Raw genomic sequence first — 22402 nt, forward strand, 5'->3', positions numbered from 1 at the left:
ACTGCGAGCTATGGCTTGCACATGTTCCTCATCTACCCCATCCTCAGTCATGTTTTCTTCACCTGGTTGTGATGGGTGTCTGGAAAGGAAATCAGTCAGGTTCCTTGTACCTGGCCGGTATGCTACCTCCATGCAATAATGTTGGAGCTGGAAGGCCCATCATTCTATCTGTGGAGGAGGATGCGGTGCAGTGCCCTTGAACAATGGCACCAGTGGTTGATGGTCAGTGACCACTCCAAACAGCCTTCCAAAGAGATATAACTGAAAATGTCCACAAGCCCACTTTATTGCAAGGGCTTCTTTTTCAATCTGCACATAGCACTGCTCAGTTTGTGTTAGTGCTTTGCTGGCATAAGCAAATGGTTCCCACTAGTCAGGTTCTACCTCTTGGGTTAACACAGCTCCCAGGCCTACTGGACTGGCATCCACAACCAGTTCTGTCTTCTTCATCAGGTAAAAATACACTATGGTATTCTTATATAGGAGAGCTTCTTTTAGTGTTTGAAATGCCTCTTCTCAATATCCCCACACCCAGGGAGCGTCAGTTTTGTTGAGGGCTCGGAATGGTTCAGACAGGGTGGGTAGGTTTGGTATGAACCTCCCGCAGTAGGTGGTCATCCCCAAAAGCTCCTCACCTTGGTCACAGTTTTCGGTACCGGGGCTTGCTTGATGGCATATGACTTCCACAGGTCACTTGGACGCCCTTTTGAGTAAAGACATATCTGAAAAATTCAATAGATGTTTGGAAAAAATAACACTTTTCCTTATGAAGGTCAGATGTTGGTGATGTTCATAGGCTGTGGTAGAATGAATGAGGATGTCGTTGCTGACGTTCATAACATCCTGTAGTCCTGAGAGGATTTCTCAGTTGTACTCTTGGAATACTTCCGCCGCTGATGAAATACTGAAACTTAAGCGTTTGTATCTCCTCAGACCCAGGTGTGTTGAGAAGGTGGTTATGTACCTGCTCCCTTCACTACGAATAGTTGATGGTACCTTGCATTCAAGTCCAACTTGGAAAAACACCGGGGGCCATTGAGATCAGCGATTATATCTTCAATGGCGTTATGTGTCTCTCCCTTTTAATTGTTTGTTTGGAGAGTCGCATGTCTATGTATAGCCAAATAGTTCCTGGTTGTTTCGACTTTTCAGCAATAACCAATGTAGATTCCCACAGTGTTGTCTCGGACACCTTCTCAATCACCCCTTGGTCCTCCAGCTTGTTTAGTTCTTCAATCAATCAATCAATAATAACATTTGTAAAGTGCAAGACTATCACCCATAAGGGTAGCTGGGTGCTGAGTGTTCTGTGTCTCAGTTGAAAAGTCATGTCTTGAGGGGCCTTCTGAAGTCTGTCAGGGAAGGAGCTGTTCAGAGATGGAGGGGCAGGCTGCTCCAGGACTTGGCTGCTGTGTAGAAGAAGGAGGGGCCTCTTCTGCAGCTGCAATCGATGCGGGTGTGTGTGCGACGTTTAGCGAGATGGAGTGTAGTTGTCTTTCTGGGATGTAGAAGCTCAGTCTGTGGCTGATGTAGGAGAGCTCTAGGTTGTGGAAAGCCTTGTATGCGAGTGTAAAGATTCTGAATTGGAATCTCTCCTGGACGGGGAGCCAGTGGAGGTTCCTGAGGTCTGGGGTGATGCTTGAGCTCTTGGGGAGGTTTAGGATGAGTCTGTCTGTGGTGTTCTGTAGTGTATGGAGTCTTTGAAGTACCTGGGAGGGCACTCCGGCGAAGAGAGCGTTGCTATAGCCGAGGCAGCTGGTGACCAGGACATGCGTGACTGTCTTTCTGGTGTCAGTAGGGATAAATGTGAAGATTCGGCAGAGCATACAGAGGAAGTAGAAGCAGGAGGAGGCAACTGAGTTTACTTGTCTATTCATGGATGGTTGGCAGTTGAGAATGATGGTAAGGTTTTGTGCGTTGTCTGATGGAGAGAGCGCTGGTTCAAGTTCTGCTGACCAGCTGTGGTCCCTTACATAGGTTTTCTCCTCGAAGATCAGGACTTCTGTTTTGTCGGTGTTTAGTTTGAGGCAGCTGTTTTTCATCCATGTTCTACGTTGGTAACGGTGTTGTGGAAGTTGGCTTTGGCATTGTGGGGGTCTTTGGTGAGTAAGAGTATTGGTTGACTGTCGTCGGCGTAAGAGACTATTTTGGATCCGTTGGATCGGACGATGTCTGGGAGGGGGTCAGGTAGATGTTGAAGAGGGTTGGGCTGAGGGAGGATCCCTGGGTTACACTGCAGGTGATGTTCTTGGGTGTGGAAATGAAGGGAGGAAGGTCTGTTTGCATCCGGAACCCTGATTGTGAGGTGATGAGAATGTGGTTTTGTTTGAGGTAGTTGGTGAGCTGTTGGTTAGTGGCTTTCTCAAGCACTTTGGCGGGGTAGGGGAGCAGGGAGATCGGTCTGTAGTTTTGAGGTCTCTGGGGTCGGCAGAGGGTTTCTTCAGAAGGGATCTGACCGCTGTGTGCTTCCATTTGTCCGGGAAGGTTGCCATGGAGATGGAGGTGTTGAGGTTGCTGGTTAGTTCCATACTAATGTTAGATCCAAGGTTGAAAAGCCCCTGGGCGCAGGGGTGGGTGGGTGCCCCGGATTGGATGGCTGACATGATGGCTGCGGTGGTCTGTGTGTCAATCGGGGACCAGGAGGTTATTGTGTGGCTGGTGTTTGCTGCTTGAGAGATGTTATCTAGGCTGGAGATGGAGGGTTGAGGGTCGAAATTGTTGTATATGGTGGTGATCTTGCTGTGGGAGCAGTCTGAGAGGGTGTCATAGAGTTCCTGGGATGTGAGGATGGTGGTCTCTGTGGCTCTCAGGTTAGAAAATTCCTTGATGATGCTGAAGAGTTCTTTTGTGTGGTTGGCTGCGGTGTCGATGTGGGCAGTGATTGCTGCTCTTTTTGCTGCCTTGATGTAGTAGTGGTAGTTGTTGAGGGCTGCCTTGTTGACGGGTCTGTCGGACCAGTCCTTGGTCACTCGCCATTGTTTCTTGAGTCAGTGGCAGTCGTGTTTGGAGTTTCTGAGCTCCGGAGTGTACCATCCCACTGACTTGGAGATGTTGTTGGTTTTGGCTGGTTTGACTCTCTCTGCGGATTTAGTGATTCAGTTTGTGACGTTTTGGGCGGCCTGGTTGAGGTCTGCTGTAGGCTCGGGTTGTGCGGTGCTTAGGGCCTGTGACCACAGTGTCTCGGTTACTTTGCCCCAGAATTGGTTGGGGTGCTGAGGTGCTTGGAGGTGGTGTGCTGGGAACTGGGGATGGTAAAGTAGACAATGACACGGTCGGTCCAGGTGAGTTCAGTCACATGGGTGAAACTGATTCTATTCCAGGAAGTGAAGATGGCGTCCAGTGTGTGTCTGGCTTTGTACGTGGGTTTGGTGACCAGTTGAGTGAGGCCAATGTTGCTGAGGTTCTTCACAAGGAAAGTGGAGTTGGAGTTGGTGTCATTGGGGTCATTAAGTTTGGTTTCCTTGAAGATGATGGCAATGCCCCCACCATGTTTATTGGTGTAGTCTTGGTGTATTATCTTGTAGTCACGGTGATGTCAGTGTTTGAGGAGGGTGTTAGCCATGTTTCAGTGATGAATGCGACGTCCAGTCGTGGGTGGTGATGGTGTCCTAGATTTCCATGACCTGTTTGCATGAGGAGCGGGTGTTTAGCAGGATGCACTGGAGTGGAGCTTGGTTGTTCTTAGTCTTCTTGTGAATGCAGTGTGGGCATTAGTGTGTGCAGGTAGGCACGGGTTGCAGGAGAAACAGCAGTGCAGACAGGTGAAAGGTCCTTTGGCTGAGCTTGGGGAGGCTGTGAAGGAGCTGTTGATGGGGTGTCCGACATTTAGGGCCTGGAGCTCCTTGTTGGTGTAGCGGTGGGAGGACCAAGGGAAGTGGCGCTGGGAGTAACCTTTGGTGTGCCCGCTGCACGTGTCTGTTGTGTGGCCCCACTGAGGCCTCCATTATACGTCCTGGGAGGTGGGAGGCAGGAAGGGTCAGGAATGCGGGCAGAGCTTTCGCAATAAGGCTCACGAAGGCGGGTGGAGCTGTCAGCGGCAGGCAGGAGGGCCCTGAAGCGGCTGGGGATCTGCGACTAGCCCAATGGGTGAGGCACTCCTCATCAAGACTGTGCTGCAACCGCCATTATATGTTGTGGGAGATGGGAGGGGCAAGGGTGGTAGGCGGGAAGGGCAGTGGCGCATAGGAGGTGTCGACAGGGGTGTCAACAGATGCAATCAGACTCAGGAATACAGGCTGAGCTGTCACAATCAGGCTCAGGAATGTGGTGTAGGAAGCTGGCCTGATGTGTGGTGGGTACCTATGGTACTTACACCTTATACCAGGTCCAAGTATCCCCTCTCAGTGAAGTGTAGGCAGTGTCTAGAAGCCATGCTCTCTAGAGGTAGCTGTGGATGAGCAGCCAAGGCTTATCTAGGAGACATGCAGAGCTCATGTAATACAACTACAGTCACACAATTCTTACATACAAGAAAGAAAACACTTGGTTGTACAAAAATAAAGGTACTTTGTTTTTAGAACACAGTATCAGAAAATACTAGGGAGGCAACCCTCCAATAGGAGGTAAATAAATACTATATATATATATATATACATATATACACACACACTAAGGTTTGAAAACAGTGTAAAATAGCAATAAGTAGAATGCGAACACAGGGCCCCCACCTAGGTAAGTAAATAGTGTGGAGAGGAGCTGGGAGTACTAGGAAACTACACAGGTAAGTAATGCAGTACTCCCCAGGGACTAGGAATGCAGGAGTAAAACACTGGATTTCCCCAAAACCACCACAAAGGATAAAAAGAAGAAAAAGAAGACACCCAGAACAGCCTGCAAGGAACTAGCAATGGATTACCAAAGATGGAGCCCTGTGGAGAGAGGGGACCAAGTCCAGAAGTGTCTGTGGAGTCCTGCAGGAGTAGTAGATACTACCCACCCAGAGGTACCTCTTGGAGTTGTTGACGAAGAAGGAAGACAGGTCAGCACTGCAGCACAGAAGCTGGAGAAGGGTTCCTGATGCATGCAAAAGGTTTGTCACGCTGGAAGCTGGATTGCAGATGGGTGTCGGTGAAGGATTTCCACCAACAAGCCTTGGCAAAGGCAAATTTGCTGATGGAGGAAAAGAGGTGCTGCCGGGAACCAGCAAGGCCCAGGAGGACTCTACCCAGGAGGGGGAGTCACAGGGGATCATCTGCATCGCAGAAGGCCAACATGAGCTCAGACAGCACCCACATGAGAGGGATACAGAAGACGCTGACGCAGCCCATGCAGCACCACAGAAGTTGCTCCCAAGTCGCCGGAGGACCACGCAGAAGCCTAGGAGTTGCAGGAGGAAGTGCTGGGGGCTGGAGCTACACATTGCTTGAAGTTCCCCAAGGAGGTGAAGCAAACAAGCCTTGGCAACTACAAAGGACACAGTGCACAGGGGCTGTCTTGAGTGGAGCGGAATCGGACCCACCAAAGAGCGACAGCTGGTAGAGAGGACCAAGGGGAACTCTCCAGACCACCACCTGTGATGCAGGACCCATGCCACTCAGGATGAGGGGAGATCCACGCAGCCGGTCGTCGTTGCAGCCAGGTACCTGCGGATGCAGGGGAGTGATGCCTTCATCCCAAGGGAGATACCCTCTTCTTCTTGTGCAGGCTGAAGAGCTGCAGTCTTCTGAGAATGCATGGCCGGGGAAATGTTGCAAAGCTGGCAGGAATTCTGGATACAATGTTGCAGAAGAGTCTTCCTCGTGGATCTTCAGCTTGTAGGTTGCTAGAGGGTCCAGTCACAGTTCCGAAGGCCAGATGTTGAAGCAGAGTTTGCAGAAGAATGCTGGAATCTTGCAAGCCGAATCTGAGGTCCCACCCCAGAGAAAGACCCCATATAGCCCAAAGAGGGGCTTGGTCACCTAACCAGGTAACTACCTATCCGAGGGTGCCTCTGACGTCACCTGCCTGGCCACTCAGATGCTCCCAGAGTTCCCTGCCAACCTTGGAATCAAGATGGCATAACCCAGGGACCCTCTGGCGGAGCTCTGGGCACCACCCCTGGGGTGGTGATGGACAGGGGAGTGGTCACTCCCTTTTTCATTTTCCAGTTTCGCACCAGAGCAGGGACGGGGGGTCCCTGAACTGGTGTGGACTGGTATATCCACGGAGGGCATCAAATGTGCCCTTCAAAGCAAACCAGTGGCTTGGGGATGCTACCCCGCCCAAGCCAGTCACACCTATTTCCAAAGGGGGGGGGGGGGTTACCTCCCTCTCTCAACGGAAATCCTTTGTTCTGCCTTCCTGGGCTTGAGCAAATCAAGCAGCAGGAGGGAAGAACCCTGTCTGAGGGGAGGCAGCAGCTGGGCTGCTCGGAAAACCCTGTAAGACTAGTTGTAGGAATGCTGGGGAGCCCCCCAGAGTGCATGGAATTGTAATTCCAATACTTACAACAGTATTGGGGTATGATTCCCACATGTTTGATACCAAACATACCCAGGTTCAGAGTTACCATTATGTAGCTGGATATAGGTAGTGACCTATGTACAGTACACATATAAAATGGCATCCCAGCACTCATGAAGTCCAGAAAAATGGGGCAGGAGTTTGTGGGGACACCTCTGCTATTGCAAGGGTGCCCTCACACACACACACAGGTACCTGCATCCCGAGTGCACCTGGTTCACGCAGACTACAATGCAGGCCTCCAGAACCCTTTGCATGGGCTCCCTATGAGTGGCAGAATAATTGCTGCAGCCCTTAGGGATCCCCTGGAACCCCAATGCCCTGAGTACCTAGGTACCATATATCAGGGACTTACATGGGGGCACCAGTATGCCAATTGTGGCAATAAAAAGTTACCAGCAACCAAATTTAGAGGAGAGAGCACAGTCACTGGGGTCCCGGTTAGCAAGGTCCCAGTGAACACAGTCAAACACACTGACAAACAGGTCTAAAGTGGGGGTAAGCAAGCTAGAAAGAGGCTACTTTCCTACATGTGGGCAGAGCTGTCATGATCAGGCTCAGGAATGCAGGCGGAGATGTCACAATCAGGATCAGGAATGCGGGCGCAGCTGTCAGTGGCAGGCAGGAGGGCCGTCGAGTGGCTGGGAGCTGCGACTGGCCCAATGAGTTGGGCACTTCTCACTGAGGCTGCGCTGCAGCCTCCATTATATGCCCTGGGAGGTGGGAGGTGGGAAGGTTCAGTAATGTGGGCAGAGCTGTCAACAGCAGGCAGGAGGGCGATGAAGTGGCTGGCGAGCTGAGACTGGCTCCACCAGTGGACATCGTTGAAACGGAATGTGCTGGTGTCGCAGGGCGGTAGGCTTTACGGATTTGTCAATGTGTAGTTTGAAGGAGGGTGCCTTCAAATACCCAAGGCTTAAAAATTGGCCAAATACTCCTCCAGCTGGAACGCTTTCATGCTTTTTGCAAAAGACACAAAACCTAGATCCTCTGCTGAGTGGCTGCCCATGTGGGTATTGGCTTCTCTGTCAATAACATGAACCATAGCTTGGATCTCCTTGTCATTTGACCTGATGCTTGCTGTCGTCCGTCCTTTCAGTGGCAAGGGTGTGAGGCTTGTAGGAACACGTCTTCCTCTTGCTCCGCTCCCTTTTGGACCTCCTCTGCAAACAGTTGCAAAGTGATTTAGCTTCCCAGACTTGGAGCGTGTCCTTCCTTTCGCTGGGCAGTCTTTAGGGGCATGCTCTTCTTTTCCACAATATGCACAGCATGCACCTTGTTTGACCCGGGTATAGACCTTGGACTTTGCTCTTGACGGTTGTGTTTGCCTGGCATCAGTATATTTCAGCTTTATCACAGGGGGGTTTTCAGGTGCTGTGTAATTACCAGGTCCATCTCAGTAGCTCTGGCAGCCGATAGGTCATGTGACCTTGCCATTATCAGAAGGTCCTCAAGGCTGATGTTTGGCTTCCTCAAAATGAGGCCTCTGAGCATTTTGATTCTGCACCCTTGGATGCTCTATACACGTATCTCCTTGGGATGGTAGTCCTCCTTGCATGAGCTTGCAGGCATCTTGAGGCAAGCGTAGTTTTGATCAATGGACTCTCCCTCTCTCTGCCGTGCCCGGTGGAGCTTGAACCGCTCCAAGTCTGGGTTTAGTTGGGGATGAAAATGTATGTTCAACTCTCTCACAGCAGCATCACAGTCGTCAAACGTCCCGGTGTTAGGGAGGTGTCTGAAGAGTTTATTTACTTTGACCCCCCCTGAAGTGCAGGAGAAGTGACCTCTTTACTGCTCTGTCGTGCTCACGAGTGGCGACAAAATAATTTTCCAGTCTGCCAACCCATATCTTTCAGTGAGGAGATGCTGTCACCAGGACTGCCAGTTTGCTAAATGGAGGGCATGCCTCCACCATGATGTGTTATTGTGGCAGGTACAGAGAGTTGGCTGCAGGTGCTGGGTTATCCTCCATTGTCAATAAATAAGCAACCTAATAGCATTGCTCACTCTTAGTGCACCCCAAAATCTCTGGCAGTCACAAAGTTGTGGCACAGGGCATGTGTAGCAAACTGCTCACTCTGTTTTCAGAAGCCGTGTGGTGCTGAAATGGGCATCCTGAAAAAATGGCACTGACAAGGAGGCCATGTGGTACTCTGAGTATGCGTGACGGCGGTAGGGCGTGATGGTATGCAAAGATCTGCAACAGGTAGACCATGTGGGTTCCTGTACTCATGGACTAAAACAGACGGTGCACCTAGAGCAAAGCCTCGGAAAATGGCCAAAGTCTCCCTCTTTATCTTTGGGGAGCCACATATTGTGGATGGGCAATTATCACAGTTCACAATAATGATGTCCTCCAGGCAACACCCACCCTGTACTGACACCTCACCAGAGCTCATGCTGGCTCAGGACGGCCTTGTGGGTGGGGCTTCCAGATCAATTCTGGTTGTCAGGTGGAAAAGTAGGCTTCGGAGACAGTCGCGGTCAGATCCTGGTGTGTGGGCAGCGCTCCGGCTGTGCAAAGGAGACACCAGAGATGTTCTGTGCAGGCTGCTGGAGTCAGGTAAGCCTTGCAGAGGTCCTGCAGTAATGGCAAGGCATGCAGGGAGCAACTGGGACTGGCACCACACTCCTTAGGCAGTGGGTCTGGGCAGGCAGTTCACTTTGAGGCAAGCAGCTTGATTTTAGGGCGCATGGAAGGAGACCCAAATCTCCAATGTAGTAGCCTGGTTGGCAGGCCTAGTAAATAATGTGCAGGACAGCATTGCTTCACCGTAAATAATGGCACACACACACACAGTGGCATATGTTCGAGTGGAAGACCCCGTGCTGTCTGTCCCCCATTTATTTATAGCACCTGGCCACGCCTGGCCAGGGAATGTAGTGCATGCACATCCCGGGGTAAATCACTGACCAGGAATGCCGCCAAGAATTGCGTGGCATCATCACAAGCAGTATGTCAGACGGCACCAATGAAAGTACTTCTCAAGTGAATCGATGCAACTTAACATCCAACTAAGAACTTAGGCACACTCGGGGGCAGGGCCAAACACGTACCTCGCTCTGAACAGCCACTCCAATGGCTGCCTCTGACATGGGGAAACAGAAACAAAGAAAAACAGCAAGAGGGTGCAGTCAGACAGACCGAAAAAAATGGTCAACTGAAACAGCTGATTTGTGTGAGCATTCTGGGGACTTGCAAGAATGCATGGAAATTCTCAGAATGTGTTAGTCTAGCCCCTGATGAGTGACATTTAATAGGACTGGAATCTTGTTTAAAATGTGATAATCTGGAAGGGAAGGAAGATTTTGGCAAAAAAATGTACACAAGATAAAGAGAAGTACATGCTCAGCTGTTCCTTGGGCTTCCCATTTTTTTTACAAATAGCAGTCCCATGCCCTCACCTGATGGAAGCACCTTACCTGGGGCTGAGGTCAGGGGGTCCCATCCAGGGTGTGCTGTGAATCTGCAGCTCCTTTGGGCCAGGATCCTGTTGTACATTGCCTGTTCTGGAGAGCCGTGCTCGGCAGAGTGAGGTCCTTGGAGAGGTTCTCCGTGGAGAAAGCAGGTGCTTGGTGCTTCTTGGTGACAACAGGAAACTGGAAGATGACTTTTCAGCTCTCTCTGAAATGAGGGAGGCAGCCCATAAGTCTGGACAGGGAGACACAGCTCTGGTGTCTGGACTGGGGGGCGCAGCCCTAGTGTCTGGGCTAGGAGACCCTGCCCTGTTGTCCAGTTTAGTGGATATGACCCTGTTGTCAGAGTTAGGGGATGCAGACCTGGTCTCCAAGGTATGAAATGTACTCCTGGTGTCTGGGTAGGGAGAGCCAGCTCTGGTGACTGGTGTGACTCTATCCCTTTCCATCTCATTGTCCTCTCTGCTTGAGGGCAAAGTTTTCTCCTGACTGGTCCAGCTGGTGCCGTCAGCCTGCAAAGAAAAGTCAGAGGTCAGAAAAATAATGTTCCTGTTCAGCCTCTGTCTCAAACGGCCCCCATAGGGACACAATGGGTTTTGCTACTGGTCTCTACTTCATTACACAAGAGCACAATTCTGAGTATCCTTCCTGCCTCTTTGCTGCACCATTTAGATGATGACCTTTCAACTTTTAATTAATTTGAGTGGTATTTAACATTTTGCACTAAGCTGTGGTGTGATCACAGCAATCACCCCCTTAGGTATTCACTTCCTCTTTACAATTAAAATATTTTGTTCCACAGCTCTAAACTGCCTTTTTACTTGATGGGTCCTCTTCTTTGGACTTTCTCTCTTCTTTCCATCTCACCTCTGCACAGAGATAAGGTTTAGCTTGACACCCCAGTGCAACTTTCACATTTTCCCTTCAAACCAGCGCAAGATGGTGTTATAAACAGATTCAGTCCTTTACCAGGCAAAGGCATATACACACAGATCGTACCAGTGGCCACCTAATTTGAAGGCTAATAGTTTTTGTCAACCACAGAAAAAGGCAAGACAACTGCCTGAGCAACTGAAAGCAATTAGTCCTACAATTGACATACTGTGAATAGCTGGAGAATTTGCCCTTTCTGCATTGTCAACCTGGATTTTACACCCTTTGCAAGACCCGATACTTTTGCTGGCTGTAGTATCATCTGCACTTTACCCCTGTTAATAAGTGTTAAAAAGCCTATGCTCCCCTTTCAACGCAGTGAAATTGGCATATTTAACTTATGCTAGTATATAGTACAAATTGTACCCAGGGCCTGTAAGTTAAATGTCACTAATGGACTACAACACCATTGTATAATCAACTAACTTGACAGTTTAAAATATAGCTTATGTCCTAGCAGTGTATCCTGAATGTAGCAGTGTAAAACTGCAAGTTGACCTGTCAAAATCAACTATTTTGACAGGTGAAAACCGCCCTTTTAAATGTTATTAACTGGCCCTCATGTAGGCATTATCACCCACAAGTTAGGGTGCATGGTATTTAAAAGTAGGACATGTAGAAATGTAATGTTAACATGTTCTGACAGCAACTAGAACCCAAAAGCTATTAGTCACTGTGGCAGGCCTGGTTGTCCTATATAGAAATCCCGAATACAGATTAAAAATCCTAATACTGTATTTCAGGCATCGGACTAGCTAGAAAAATAATCAAACAACTATTTTCAATAGTTATTAAAATCGAATTCGTTTGTGAAGTTGAATTTGTGATAAACATTAAGGGAATGTACTTTTAGAAAGTTACATTTTCCCTGCCTAAACCATCTGGAGGCCCTTTGCATTTGGTCTTCTGCCAGCAACTAATAACCATTTGAAGAGGTGTGAAAACTGCTCTCAGAGCAGATAACAAAGGGGGGTTGTTCCCTTGACAGTAAGACCAATAGGTTTGGGCCCAGGAACTAGATTAACTTCAAAAAGGCCTGCCTATCACAGGCAAATGTTATCTCATACCTGAGGAGGGTCCTTTCTTTGTCCTCCCAGGTAGGCAGGCTCCAATTACAATATGTCTCTTTTTTGGCATTACAGTGTCACCATCTGCTTAAAAGCCCAATTCTGCTTGGCAGGTCTGCTGGGTTTCTACCTCTAACACTTAGGTTACACTTCAAAGGGTGAGAAACAGGATGCCAAAAAGCTTATGTATTCACTGTCTGGGTGCTGAAAATGCTGCTTTGTTCTAATAGACTTCTGGGTGTATTGGGGGTACAGTGACTGCCCCAAACTGGATTTAAGTGTTTGATGTGGTAAGACACTAGTATTACTATAGTACACACCGGCCACAAACATCCCACCCTAGGCGGCAAAGTTTAGTCCGGCCAAAGGCTTTTGCTATCTTGAAAAGTTCCAAAGTGGGCAGGGTTGACCCCCAGAACATTGAAGCCATTTATTAGGGTGTGCCCAGGAGTCATTCCCACTCACCAGTCCATGCCAGGCAGAAATGTGGCGTATCAAGGCACCCACTTCAGAACACTCCTGGACCTGTGGAAGATCAGAAGGAAACAGAACCTGCTGTTTGAGACCTGTGAAGAGCCCTAAAGAACTGGACATGCTCTCCCTTTTGTACCAAGGACGAAGAAGTGGTAAGCTGACCTCCTGCTAAAGCTACAGGAACACTAGCCACAAGAGACCTTTTCCTGCAACAGCCCTGCTGACCAGTGGCAACTTGAGCTGGACTGGCTCCTGCTGTTTAGTCTCTGCCTGACACCCTGAGAGTTCTAAATGCCTCCACTGAGAGAGTTAAAGTGGATTCTGGATTCGGGACTTAAAGGACTAAAGTCAGTAGATAAAATCTTTGGCCAGATTGAACCTGGTTTTTCTTGTGTTACATTTCAAATATCTTACTGTTTTGGTACAGCATAAATTATTTACACCTTGCCTTAAGCTAAGCCTTTCTGCTCTCTGCCATAGCTACCAGAGGGTTTAGCTCCAGTTAATTTACTGGTTTTAAGAGTTTACCTGACACCTCAGCTCTTCCCACCCAGTTATATTCCACTCTCCTTCCTTCCCTCCCCCCCTCCTGCACCCGGTCTGCACCAGAATGCTGTCACAAGTTATATCCGGGTCACCAGTACCTTGTGAGCTTATTGCCTTTTTACTCCATTGTTTGTGCAAAGTTGGCTTTTAATGGTCTACAACCTTTACCTAATTTACCAACAACTTTGAAAAGGTTCACATACTCTGAATATCACAAACATTCATGTGGTTTGATTTGAGCCAAACTTCAGATAGGCCTACAAGCTATCACCAGTTCCAGTGATTGTAAATACTGTCATTTGATACATTTTTACACTTTGCCAGTAGATTGGACTGTTCCAGTGTCTCTGAAATAAAGTCTCACAGTATTGCAGATATTTGCCAAGCAATCACACTCCTTTTAGGAGCTATACTTCTCTCTCATATGAAACTGATTGCATTATTGATGTGAGCGTGCTAATCCATAATCACGTATTTTTATTTATGTGCCTCTTTTTTCTTGCTTGCCCAAAATACCAACTTTTTCATCTCTCTTGACACTTGATCATCACCTCTCAAGGGCCTTTCCTCTTTACCTCATGTGTATTATCCCTTCATTTCCAGTATCCTACCTTCATGCTCTTCACCTCACCTCAGCCATGCTGCTCCCCAGGTTGTAGCTCAGTTCACTGCGAAGCTCCCTCTTAAATTTCAGACCAAACTCGGGATACAACTCAAGGCTCTCATACAGGCCCTTCAGGTGGATGCTCTGCAGGTCACAGTAGGTCAGCCCCTTCACATCCGCTTGGCTCTTGATCACCTGATCCTTGGAGGAGAGGTCACACCCAATCAGATCTCCCTTCCCTGGTGGACAGAAACCAATGGCATGAACTCCTGAAATATTTGACTTTAGAGAAATTGAAAGAAAACACAGAACCCATTGACGCCGTGGATGCACCATGGTTCTCATGGTGCCACAATAACATCTATTGTGACGTCACATACAGCTTCTTGTGACACCACACTCTGCTTTCTATGATGATATTGCCCTGCTCACCATGGCATCATACATCACTTCTCCTGATATCATATGCCACTCTCTGTTACATCTCACATCTCTTCTTGTGAAATTATTATAGCACTCCCACATCACAAATGTCTTCCTGCAGCATCTCATTTGTCATATCATATACAACATATGGCCTGATTTAGAATTTGGTGGAAAAATGAGAGAGTATCTTGTCTGCCCAACCCTCAGTGTACCTGCTCTACTTTGTGTTGGCCAGACCGTTAGGCTTCTGAGACAGTGGTGTAGTAAATCCTAGTTTGTTTGTAATGGGATAACAGGAGTTAGCTTAGCCTCTGGCTTGCAGACTCGTGCCCCTGTCACCTAGTGACTTTTAACCTACTTAGCTTGCTCTGTCTTAGCCTATTTAATTATTTAATTCTTCTAAGATGGCTGCCTTGTTTATAGTTAGGTCACTTGTTATGAGTTACATTATCAGTGTCACCGACGCTAAGGCGTCAAGATCAAGCAACAAAGACAAACAAACAGTAGGTCTTCACACTTAGGGATTTTCCCTCTCTATACTTTCGAGGGATTGTTTATATTAATTGTTGTCCCAAGCATGTCTGTTATCTATTGTTTGGGAACACACCTACGTCAGGGGTCCCTGTAGATCTGTATAAATACATCGCACTTTAGACAGATAATCAGAGGGATTCCGACCGGAGGGCATCGCCACCATCGCTGATACCGATGCTGCAGTCATCTTGACGCTGACCCAGTCTTCGTGTCCCTGCGGAGTCTGAGACAGAGACCTCATTCCAAGGTAACGAGGGTTGGGGGCTCCTCTCATGGGCATGGCATTGGCAGATTAAGTTTAACCCAGCTCTCCTTTAGGTAGGAGGTTAGGCCTCTCACATTAGGGTACTAGGGCATATTACATCTCGTATGTCTTTCCTACGCATTGCAAGATGGTGGGGGACTTTGTAATAATGACTCTGGTCTTCACAATTCTGTTTCTTGCATTATTCATTATCTTAATAATTGCAGCCCATGCAACTTATCGTAAATTGCAGTTATGTTAAATAAAAACTATTGAAACTTTACTGTATCTTTGTCATTGCCTGTGTTTATATGAGACATGATATATCTGTGAGAAAGGGGTAATCTCCGTTTAACCACGACACTCCCTGAGATGTCTTATTCTCGAGTCCATGCCTAAAGGCTGCCACAAATCACCTTTTACTATTGTGTTTCTGGTGAGGTGCTGCTAGTGAGCTGGTAAGGTTGGGACAACAGTTGCGACTTGTTTTAGGAAAGGCGTAGTCGCCTACAAGCAAAACTACTATCATCCTTTAACCAGCAGTCTTGCCCAGAGCAAGAGTCCAAACTACAACAGTGGTGGCCTCACTGGCTCCTCTGTCTGGAAACCTACTCTGATGGCCCAATGGAGTAGAGACCATCAGTGTAAGGGCATCTGACCATCCACTCTATTTAGAGGGGGTAGTCTAATGTCTTTTTATGCCTGTCACTGCCAGGAAAATACTGGTGGCAACGGACAGAATAAAAATAATTACCCTACACCCTGGGAAAAAAAAATCCCAGAAAGCGAGGATCAGTAGTTTTTTCAACCCTCCCTCCCCCAAAAGTGGTGTTTTTTTTTTTAACTGCTGATACAAAATGCTTTATGTATCGTAGGTTTTCTCCATCTACATCAGGACAGTTTGTTCATTTCATGCCTAGGGATTGCCCTGCCTTATATGATGGTGCCAGACAGGAGAAAACAGTGGTGGATGCCCCACCCTAAAAAGAACAAGTCATCCTACACTGTGACCTGGTGGTCCGCTGGAGAGCTGGCAGTTGGGTCAATCATCTTTAATGGCATGTCCTTGCTCCTACCCTATTTAATATTTACACAAGTTATTTCTTCACAGGCTTAAATTACACTCTGACCTCTGTGATGCATGCCCTGTATGTATACCGATCATACAGTCAGTCAGTCAAATAATCTTTATTCGGTTTACACCAAGCCATAAAAGCACACATTAAAACAAATGAAAAAAATAACAGCTTAAAAGATCAAAAATACAGAGTTTAAAAAGACACAACCCCGTACAAAAGCAACCCTATGCATTTAACATAGAACGTTACAAAGGCCCATATCTATTTCTAATTCTCATCGCATAACAAACAAATTTGGCCACTACAGCGCAAAACTCTGGGATCCACAGTTTTTGCAATAAGATAAACACCTCTCTATGGGATCTAATCTAAGACTGATGTAAAATCGGGATCAAAAAGTGCATCTGTGGAATGGAGTATAATTGGCAAAACAGTGTAACGTACAGAGTGCTTCATGTAGTTTTCCAATCTGCATCCCTGGGAACAGGGCCAGTTTTGGCGCTGGTGGCACCCAGTGCAGCAATCTTTTTTGTACCCCCTATGTGCCCCCTCACCCCCATGACGAACTCCTCGGATTCTCTCACTACCACCCGCCAACAGTGGCCCTTATCTCTCCATAGCCCCTCTCACATGCATTTCATTTGTTTTAAAGCGCTGGTGAAGGCGGGCTTTACTAATCCAATCAGCTATTCACATAGAATATAGTTCTGTTCTTTGCAGCAGGTATAGTAACCCCCAATGCCACTTTATAGCGAGTCAGAACTGCCATTGGACAAAACGCCGATCTCTCGCTCTCTAGCAGGAACATTAATCACAAGAGGTATCTTTACATTTTAATTGCCTCCTGAAGGCTGGACGCACAAGGAACTTTTCAGCAGGTGCTTTTAAATCGCAAGTTTCGTTAAGTTATTGCTAAACACAGCGCCCACCTGAGGTCAGCGCCCTCCTCCCCTCCCCAACTCAATCAGGTCAGCACCCGGTGCGGCCGCCCTAAAGCACTGGAAGAAGACACTAATACATGTAATGAATTAAAGCAGAACCTAGTCAAATAAAACCTACAGTTCGAAGTAAAAAAAAAGATGTTAAATAAGATTCAGGTACCAGCAATGTTTTAATCCGTTTGTAGCTGGGGCTACTACTGAGTTTATCAAAATTTTGCCTGATGAAGGATGCCCGCCTTTCTGTGAATGCCTCTGAGCCATTGCATCACACTTGTTATTTACTGTATTGCAAAATAGCTCAGGGAATCCCAAATCACTAAAATCCACTTTGATATAATTAATCCACGGGATCACCAAGGTGTAATCCTGGGTAAAACAATCTTCCAATATACCTTTTGAAAGTGAGGCTCCTGCTTTTACCCCAGATTCTAATCCAGGTTATCAGTGTGTCCAATTTAATCTTGTCCTCAATGGGGGGTGGACCCACCTTGGAATGGCACAAAGTTGGAGCAGATTGGGGGACTTCCAGAAGCCTACGTAAAAATGTATTCTCGACCCTTGGCAGAGGACCCACACCCATGGCTGCACCGAAGGTTGCTACAGCAATACACTTGCTTTTATAAATACTAATCATTTAACACACCGGCTTGTGCCCTAGCCGGCGAGCAAAAATAAAAACAGACTGTACAACTCTTTGGCATTGGGTTGCCCTGCTGTTAAAAACTGTATGCCAATTTAAGTTGTGGTCTGGGGAATGCCTATGTAATAAACTTTTTTAACCCTACACATTTCTGAACCTCCTAAATAAATTGATCCTGGTTTTAATGTTTTTTGGCCCGATGCACATTGCAAAAGATTTGCTGAAATTGGTTCTGAGATCAAGCCCACGCTTCCGTCCTTAACTCTGATATCCTAGCCTCCACAATAGATTGGTCATTTCTCATAGCATTTAGTACATTGCCTTTGGCACGCGGCTTGGAGGAGAGGACTCATTTCAGATTCTTATGGGCCATAGTACAGGCATGATTGAACCAGCCTATAAGGAAGCTTCTTGGAGCTGTGCTCTGCCTCAGCCCTGGTATACAGCTGGACACAAGATCTTGAAAGCATTTGCAGATATTCATGGGTGGCTCATCCTCAAAGGTAAATACTGAAATAGCCTCCCTGTTCTCACTCACAAGCTTGCACAAGAAAACCTCCCTATCCACCCTCTCTCAATTTACCATTACACCCTTACTACGTGAGTGAAAGGGAGACAGGCTCTGCTGCTGCCTTACAGCCCCCTCATTTTACATCATACAGTTTCAATACACCTCATTCCAAAGGGCTCAAGGCACAACTAGGATGCCCACACTCACGGGGATCACACAATCAGCTCATGGACAATTGAAACAATACAAAGGTAATGATATTTGGTAAAAGGCGACAGCGAATTACCTTGAACCCGAACCTGACATGCTGGCGGAAATGGTCACATCCTTTAAATATACACGGTATCGTCGTGAGTCTGGGAGACGCGATGTCCAGAATGACGTTTTAAGCAAGTTTGATATAATGTATCGGTGACACTTGGCTTCTGTTACAAACGTTTATCCAGGGAAGGTAATCTTAGATCGACCTTGGCACTGAGTTGTACGGCTGGAACACTAATATGGTCATAGATCGAGCAGAGAGGAAAATGTGGCAATCTTTACTGTCTTGTGGCTTGAAGGAAGGCTTGCCCCAATCCGCGACCAGCACCGTAGGCCCTGCAGGGGCCTATGTTTCACCTCTGATAGCACAGTTTTCATGAAATGTAGTGCTTTGCACTAATGAAACACAAACTATGGCTTACACTGAAATTTTAAGTATTTTACTCCATCTTGTTTGTGAGGTTTACTGCCAACGGCCCTGTGTCACGCGGAAAAACTTGTATTTTGATTTCTCAGTAGAATAATGTTTGAATGTACTCTCCACAAGCAAGACAATGACCTCCATGCGCATATTAAAATATTGCTTGAGTACAACTGCTCCTGTTCCAGGCTGTCACCTAGCTGTTTTCGTAGAATCACACATAATGTGACAATACTTGTTCTAGTACAGACAGTGTTCAAGAGAAGCTTGATGTAGAATTATGAGAGAGACCCTAAATGTATTTTCTTGCAACTGTTTCACACTGCTTAATTGTAATGGATCTATTTTGTGGGAACCATGTAAAACTGCAGTTAATGTATCAAATCCATTGTTCAGAACCCTATGAAAGAGAACTCTTCTTAGATGTATTAGAGGCCAATTCTGCATGAAAAAGCTTTGAAGCTTGAAATTAAACCTTTAAAGTTTAGGAAGTCTCTGTCTGTCATTTTGTAGGACCAAATGGGTTTTATGTGCTAAATTTAAATTGTCATTTAGAATGCTTTAGTGAGATACAGGTTCAGCAAGGAGCACAAAAATCCATAAAGGTTTTACACATCTCCCAGCCCACTAGTCGTGGGAAAGAGGAAGGTGAACCACAATGTCAAATTCTGGTAGCAAAGGATGCTTTGGACTATACCATTTCCTCTCCAATTGGACCTGTAAAGGTAGATTTGACTTAGAGACTGAGAACTGTACCTTTATGGTTCAGCTTCCTGTAGGCTGTGCAGTGATAGCAGTTGTCTTGGGTTTCTGAAGCAGGTTTGTGAGTATGAATAGAGAAAGGTGTGGCAAGTGCATTTGAGATTGAGGATACACAACCCGAATGGTGCACATTGGGACTTGTAGTCTGAGAGAGTGTGATGTAATGAATTGGTCTGAATTTGAGTCTACGTACTATGTGGCTTTGATTTGTGTGGATGGTTTTTTTTTCATTTTGATGCTTTTCCTAGACTTTTGAAGGCACAGTCTGAGAGTTGCCAAAGAAAGATTGCGCTGTGTTATTTCGCTTATGCTTGCTGCACTAAATTGCAAAATAAAGTTGTAGTTTAAGTCGGACTCGTCGAAGCTGTGATCTCGAGATCTAGTTGTTCTATTAAACTGTCTGTTAGAAGTTGCAGTGTGTGCTATGAAGCACTATGGGGCACATTCTAGACAGGGATATAATATCAAACTATTGTGTGTGTGTACTAACTTGGATCAGTATTCACTTATTCTCTGCTGCACAGGAATAGATATACGCATTCAAAGCAAACTCCCGTAGGTTGAGAGTTTGCTGCTATATAACTGTGAGTGCCATAAAAAGCATAATCTGCATCTTTGAAATGTTGTTTCCTTCCTATGTAGGTGAAGCAACAATAAATGTTCATATACATTCTTAAGGTTTTGAATATTGAAAATTATGCTGCACACTACGCTCGTTGTGTCATCAGGTGCTGCTTTGGGATAGGCCCATTGGAGTTGAGTGCTATGCTGCAATTGGTTGACCTTTGCACTGGTTATGCTGCGATTGGCTGAAAGGTTGTAGTGTTTATGTGAGAATTGGTTGACTCTAGTGTTTATACAAAAGCAAGAAAACCTACGAAATCTTTCTTTGAAAGCCCAGATGTCTCTGCAAGAAAGAGAAGTTGCCGCCCAAGGGTAAAAACTTCATACTTGTATAGCGCACTACTCACCCGTTAGGGTCTCAAGGCACTGTACACATACCGCTGTGGAACCCCTCCTGGCTTTTTCCCTGTGAGGTGCCTACTCCTGGGCAACCTCCAAGCGCTGTTGGGGCCGTTGTGGAGATTAAGCAAGCTATTGCCCAGAGTGGGACCCATGAATTAGATTAGGCACTGATGCGAGAATTATCAGGTCTGAGGAAATTGAGCCCAAGACCCACCGAGGCGGGAATTGAACGCTGGTCCTGGGCCAGATTTCTGCATCAGGGTCTGCCGCTCTAACCATTGAGCCACACTTCTCCACAGGGTACCCCTGCCAGGGAGAAAGCAGCACAGAAAGGTTATACACCTGCATGCGGCTTAAACAATGGCATCAGTACACTGAAAGATATGGAGACCTGCACTTCCAGTTACATGGCACTTACCCTCTAGGGAAGATTGGGAGTCTGAAGAAAAGAACGTATGAGAAGAAACCCCGACCTACACAATTTGAGGCTTAAACATTTCAGAACAGGTAGTGAATACAAAAGCATGTAAGAGACATATGATTCAGGCACAAAACAAAATAATCAATTGGTTAAGAGCACAGAGTAATGAGTGACAGCGGATCTGGTGTGAAGATATGCATGATGCAGAAGGTGCTTACCCTGTGATAGCAAATTAAACTTCAGTACAGGAGAAATCCCCTATCAAAAAAACAGGAGAATGATACAGAGACTTGGAGTGATGAAGATGATGAGTTTTTGGATGATTTGTTGAGGTCAAGACCAGCCTTTACAATTTAGTTCCACCCACACAGCAGCACCAACAGCGCTCTCTGGAGAGAGCAGCAGCAACAAGTCTCCCTGCAGAAGCAAGTGCACCCCTGATATATGTAGATGCCAGCGCTCCTTCGACACCAGTAGTTCAAAGTGCTCCCCCAACATCAGCAGCTCCAAGCACTCAGCAGATTATAGCAAGCACAATGATTTCCCCGATGCAAATAATTATGAGCACTCCACAGGTACAAGCAATCACAAGCACCCTACAGATCCCAGTAAACACAAGTGTTCACCCAACACCAAAGACCCCAGATAGAGAGTCCATTGGTGCACTTGCCACAGAAGCGCCCACTGCGACTGCAGCCTCGGATTCATCACCCCTCATTAATGTTATGCAGTTGAAGACAGAGTTTGAGGAGATTGTGAAGGGAAATCTGGGCATAGAGTTTCTGAAACACGATAACAAGAGTGAATTGGTGGATATGAGCATGGAAGCTGCCAGAATTTGCATGAGGTATGTTAGAAATGGGGTTTCTGGTTGGCTAGGGTATGCACCTAAGGCAGGCAAGTAAGTTACATGCCAAAGATAACCTGTGCTCATCCGCTGGCAGCTTGGCGCAGAGAAGTCAGGCTTATCCCCAGAGGCAATGTGTAAAGTGTTGTGGTGCGCAACGCACACCAGTGACCCTATACAGACAGTAGGGAAACACCTAAATCCTTAAATACCATCATAAGTGCCCAAATGACCTTAGAACACCCTAATTGTTGAGAAAACAATGCAATACATTTGAGTCCCTTGTGTATGATGCAACCACTTTGCCAGCAATACTACAATTTAGTCAGATTAGGGTTAATCTCACTCATTGTGCCACCATCGCACTGATGACCTCAGGGTCAAAGCTACATGACACAGTCAACCACTATAGGGCCTGGCACGCTGGGGCTCCTGTTAGACTTTTTACGGGAATTTTCAATTCCCCCTGCATTTAGTATCTGGCAGCAATCCTGCGCTGCATTCAGGGGTCTTGGTTGAGGCTTACTCGTAGTGGAGCGATCCCGGACAAAAGAAACGTCCCTGGTGCGAGTGTTGAGGCCCTCAAGTGGACTCCCTGGACTGGGCTGTAAAAGTGGCCTGCTCCACGGTGAGCACTTGGCTTGGGTGCACCGTACCGGTCTCTGGATAGGGTTGCACTGGTTGTCCCCCAGCAATCAGGGCTGGCTCAGCGGTGATCAGAGGCTCAGGTGCTCTCCTCCTTCCCAGGGTTTCCCTACCTGTCGGACAGCCAGCAGGTTCAAGGTGGGGGAGCTGTGCTGAGGGCCTCCTTTACGCGCGATGCAGCGTCCAGTATGCCTTTCCGGCTGGTGAGGCTCTGTGGAGGGG

The 22402-nt window shown here is 47.0% G+C and overlaps 1 protein-coding gene across 1 annotated transcript in view; it reads right to left on the reverse strand.

Annotated features, from left to right (window-relative positions):
• Positions 1–22402, reverse strand: part of KCNH3 (potassium voltage-gated channel subfamily H member 3) — a 379713-nt gene that overhangs the window by 99246 nt on the left and 258065 nt on the right. The window contains exons 11-12 of the mRNA XM_069230614.1: positions 13510–13721; positions 9865–10370 (exon numbers count right to left, since the gene is read on the reverse strand). Coding sequence (XP_069086715.1) covers positions 9865–10370; positions 13510–13721 — 718 coding nt within the window. The remainder of the gene's footprint in view (positions 1–9864; positions 10371–13509; positions 13722–22402) is intronic.

Source organism: Pleurodeles waltl, chromosome 4_2, assembly GCF_031143425.1.
Source record: "Pleurodeles waltl isolate 20211129_DDA chromosome 4_2, aPleWal1.hap1.20221129, whole genome shotgun sequence".
In the NCBI taxonomy this organism is placed as follows: Eukaryota; Metazoa; Chordata; class Amphibia; order Caudata; family Salamandridae; genus Pleurodeles; species Pleurodeles waltl.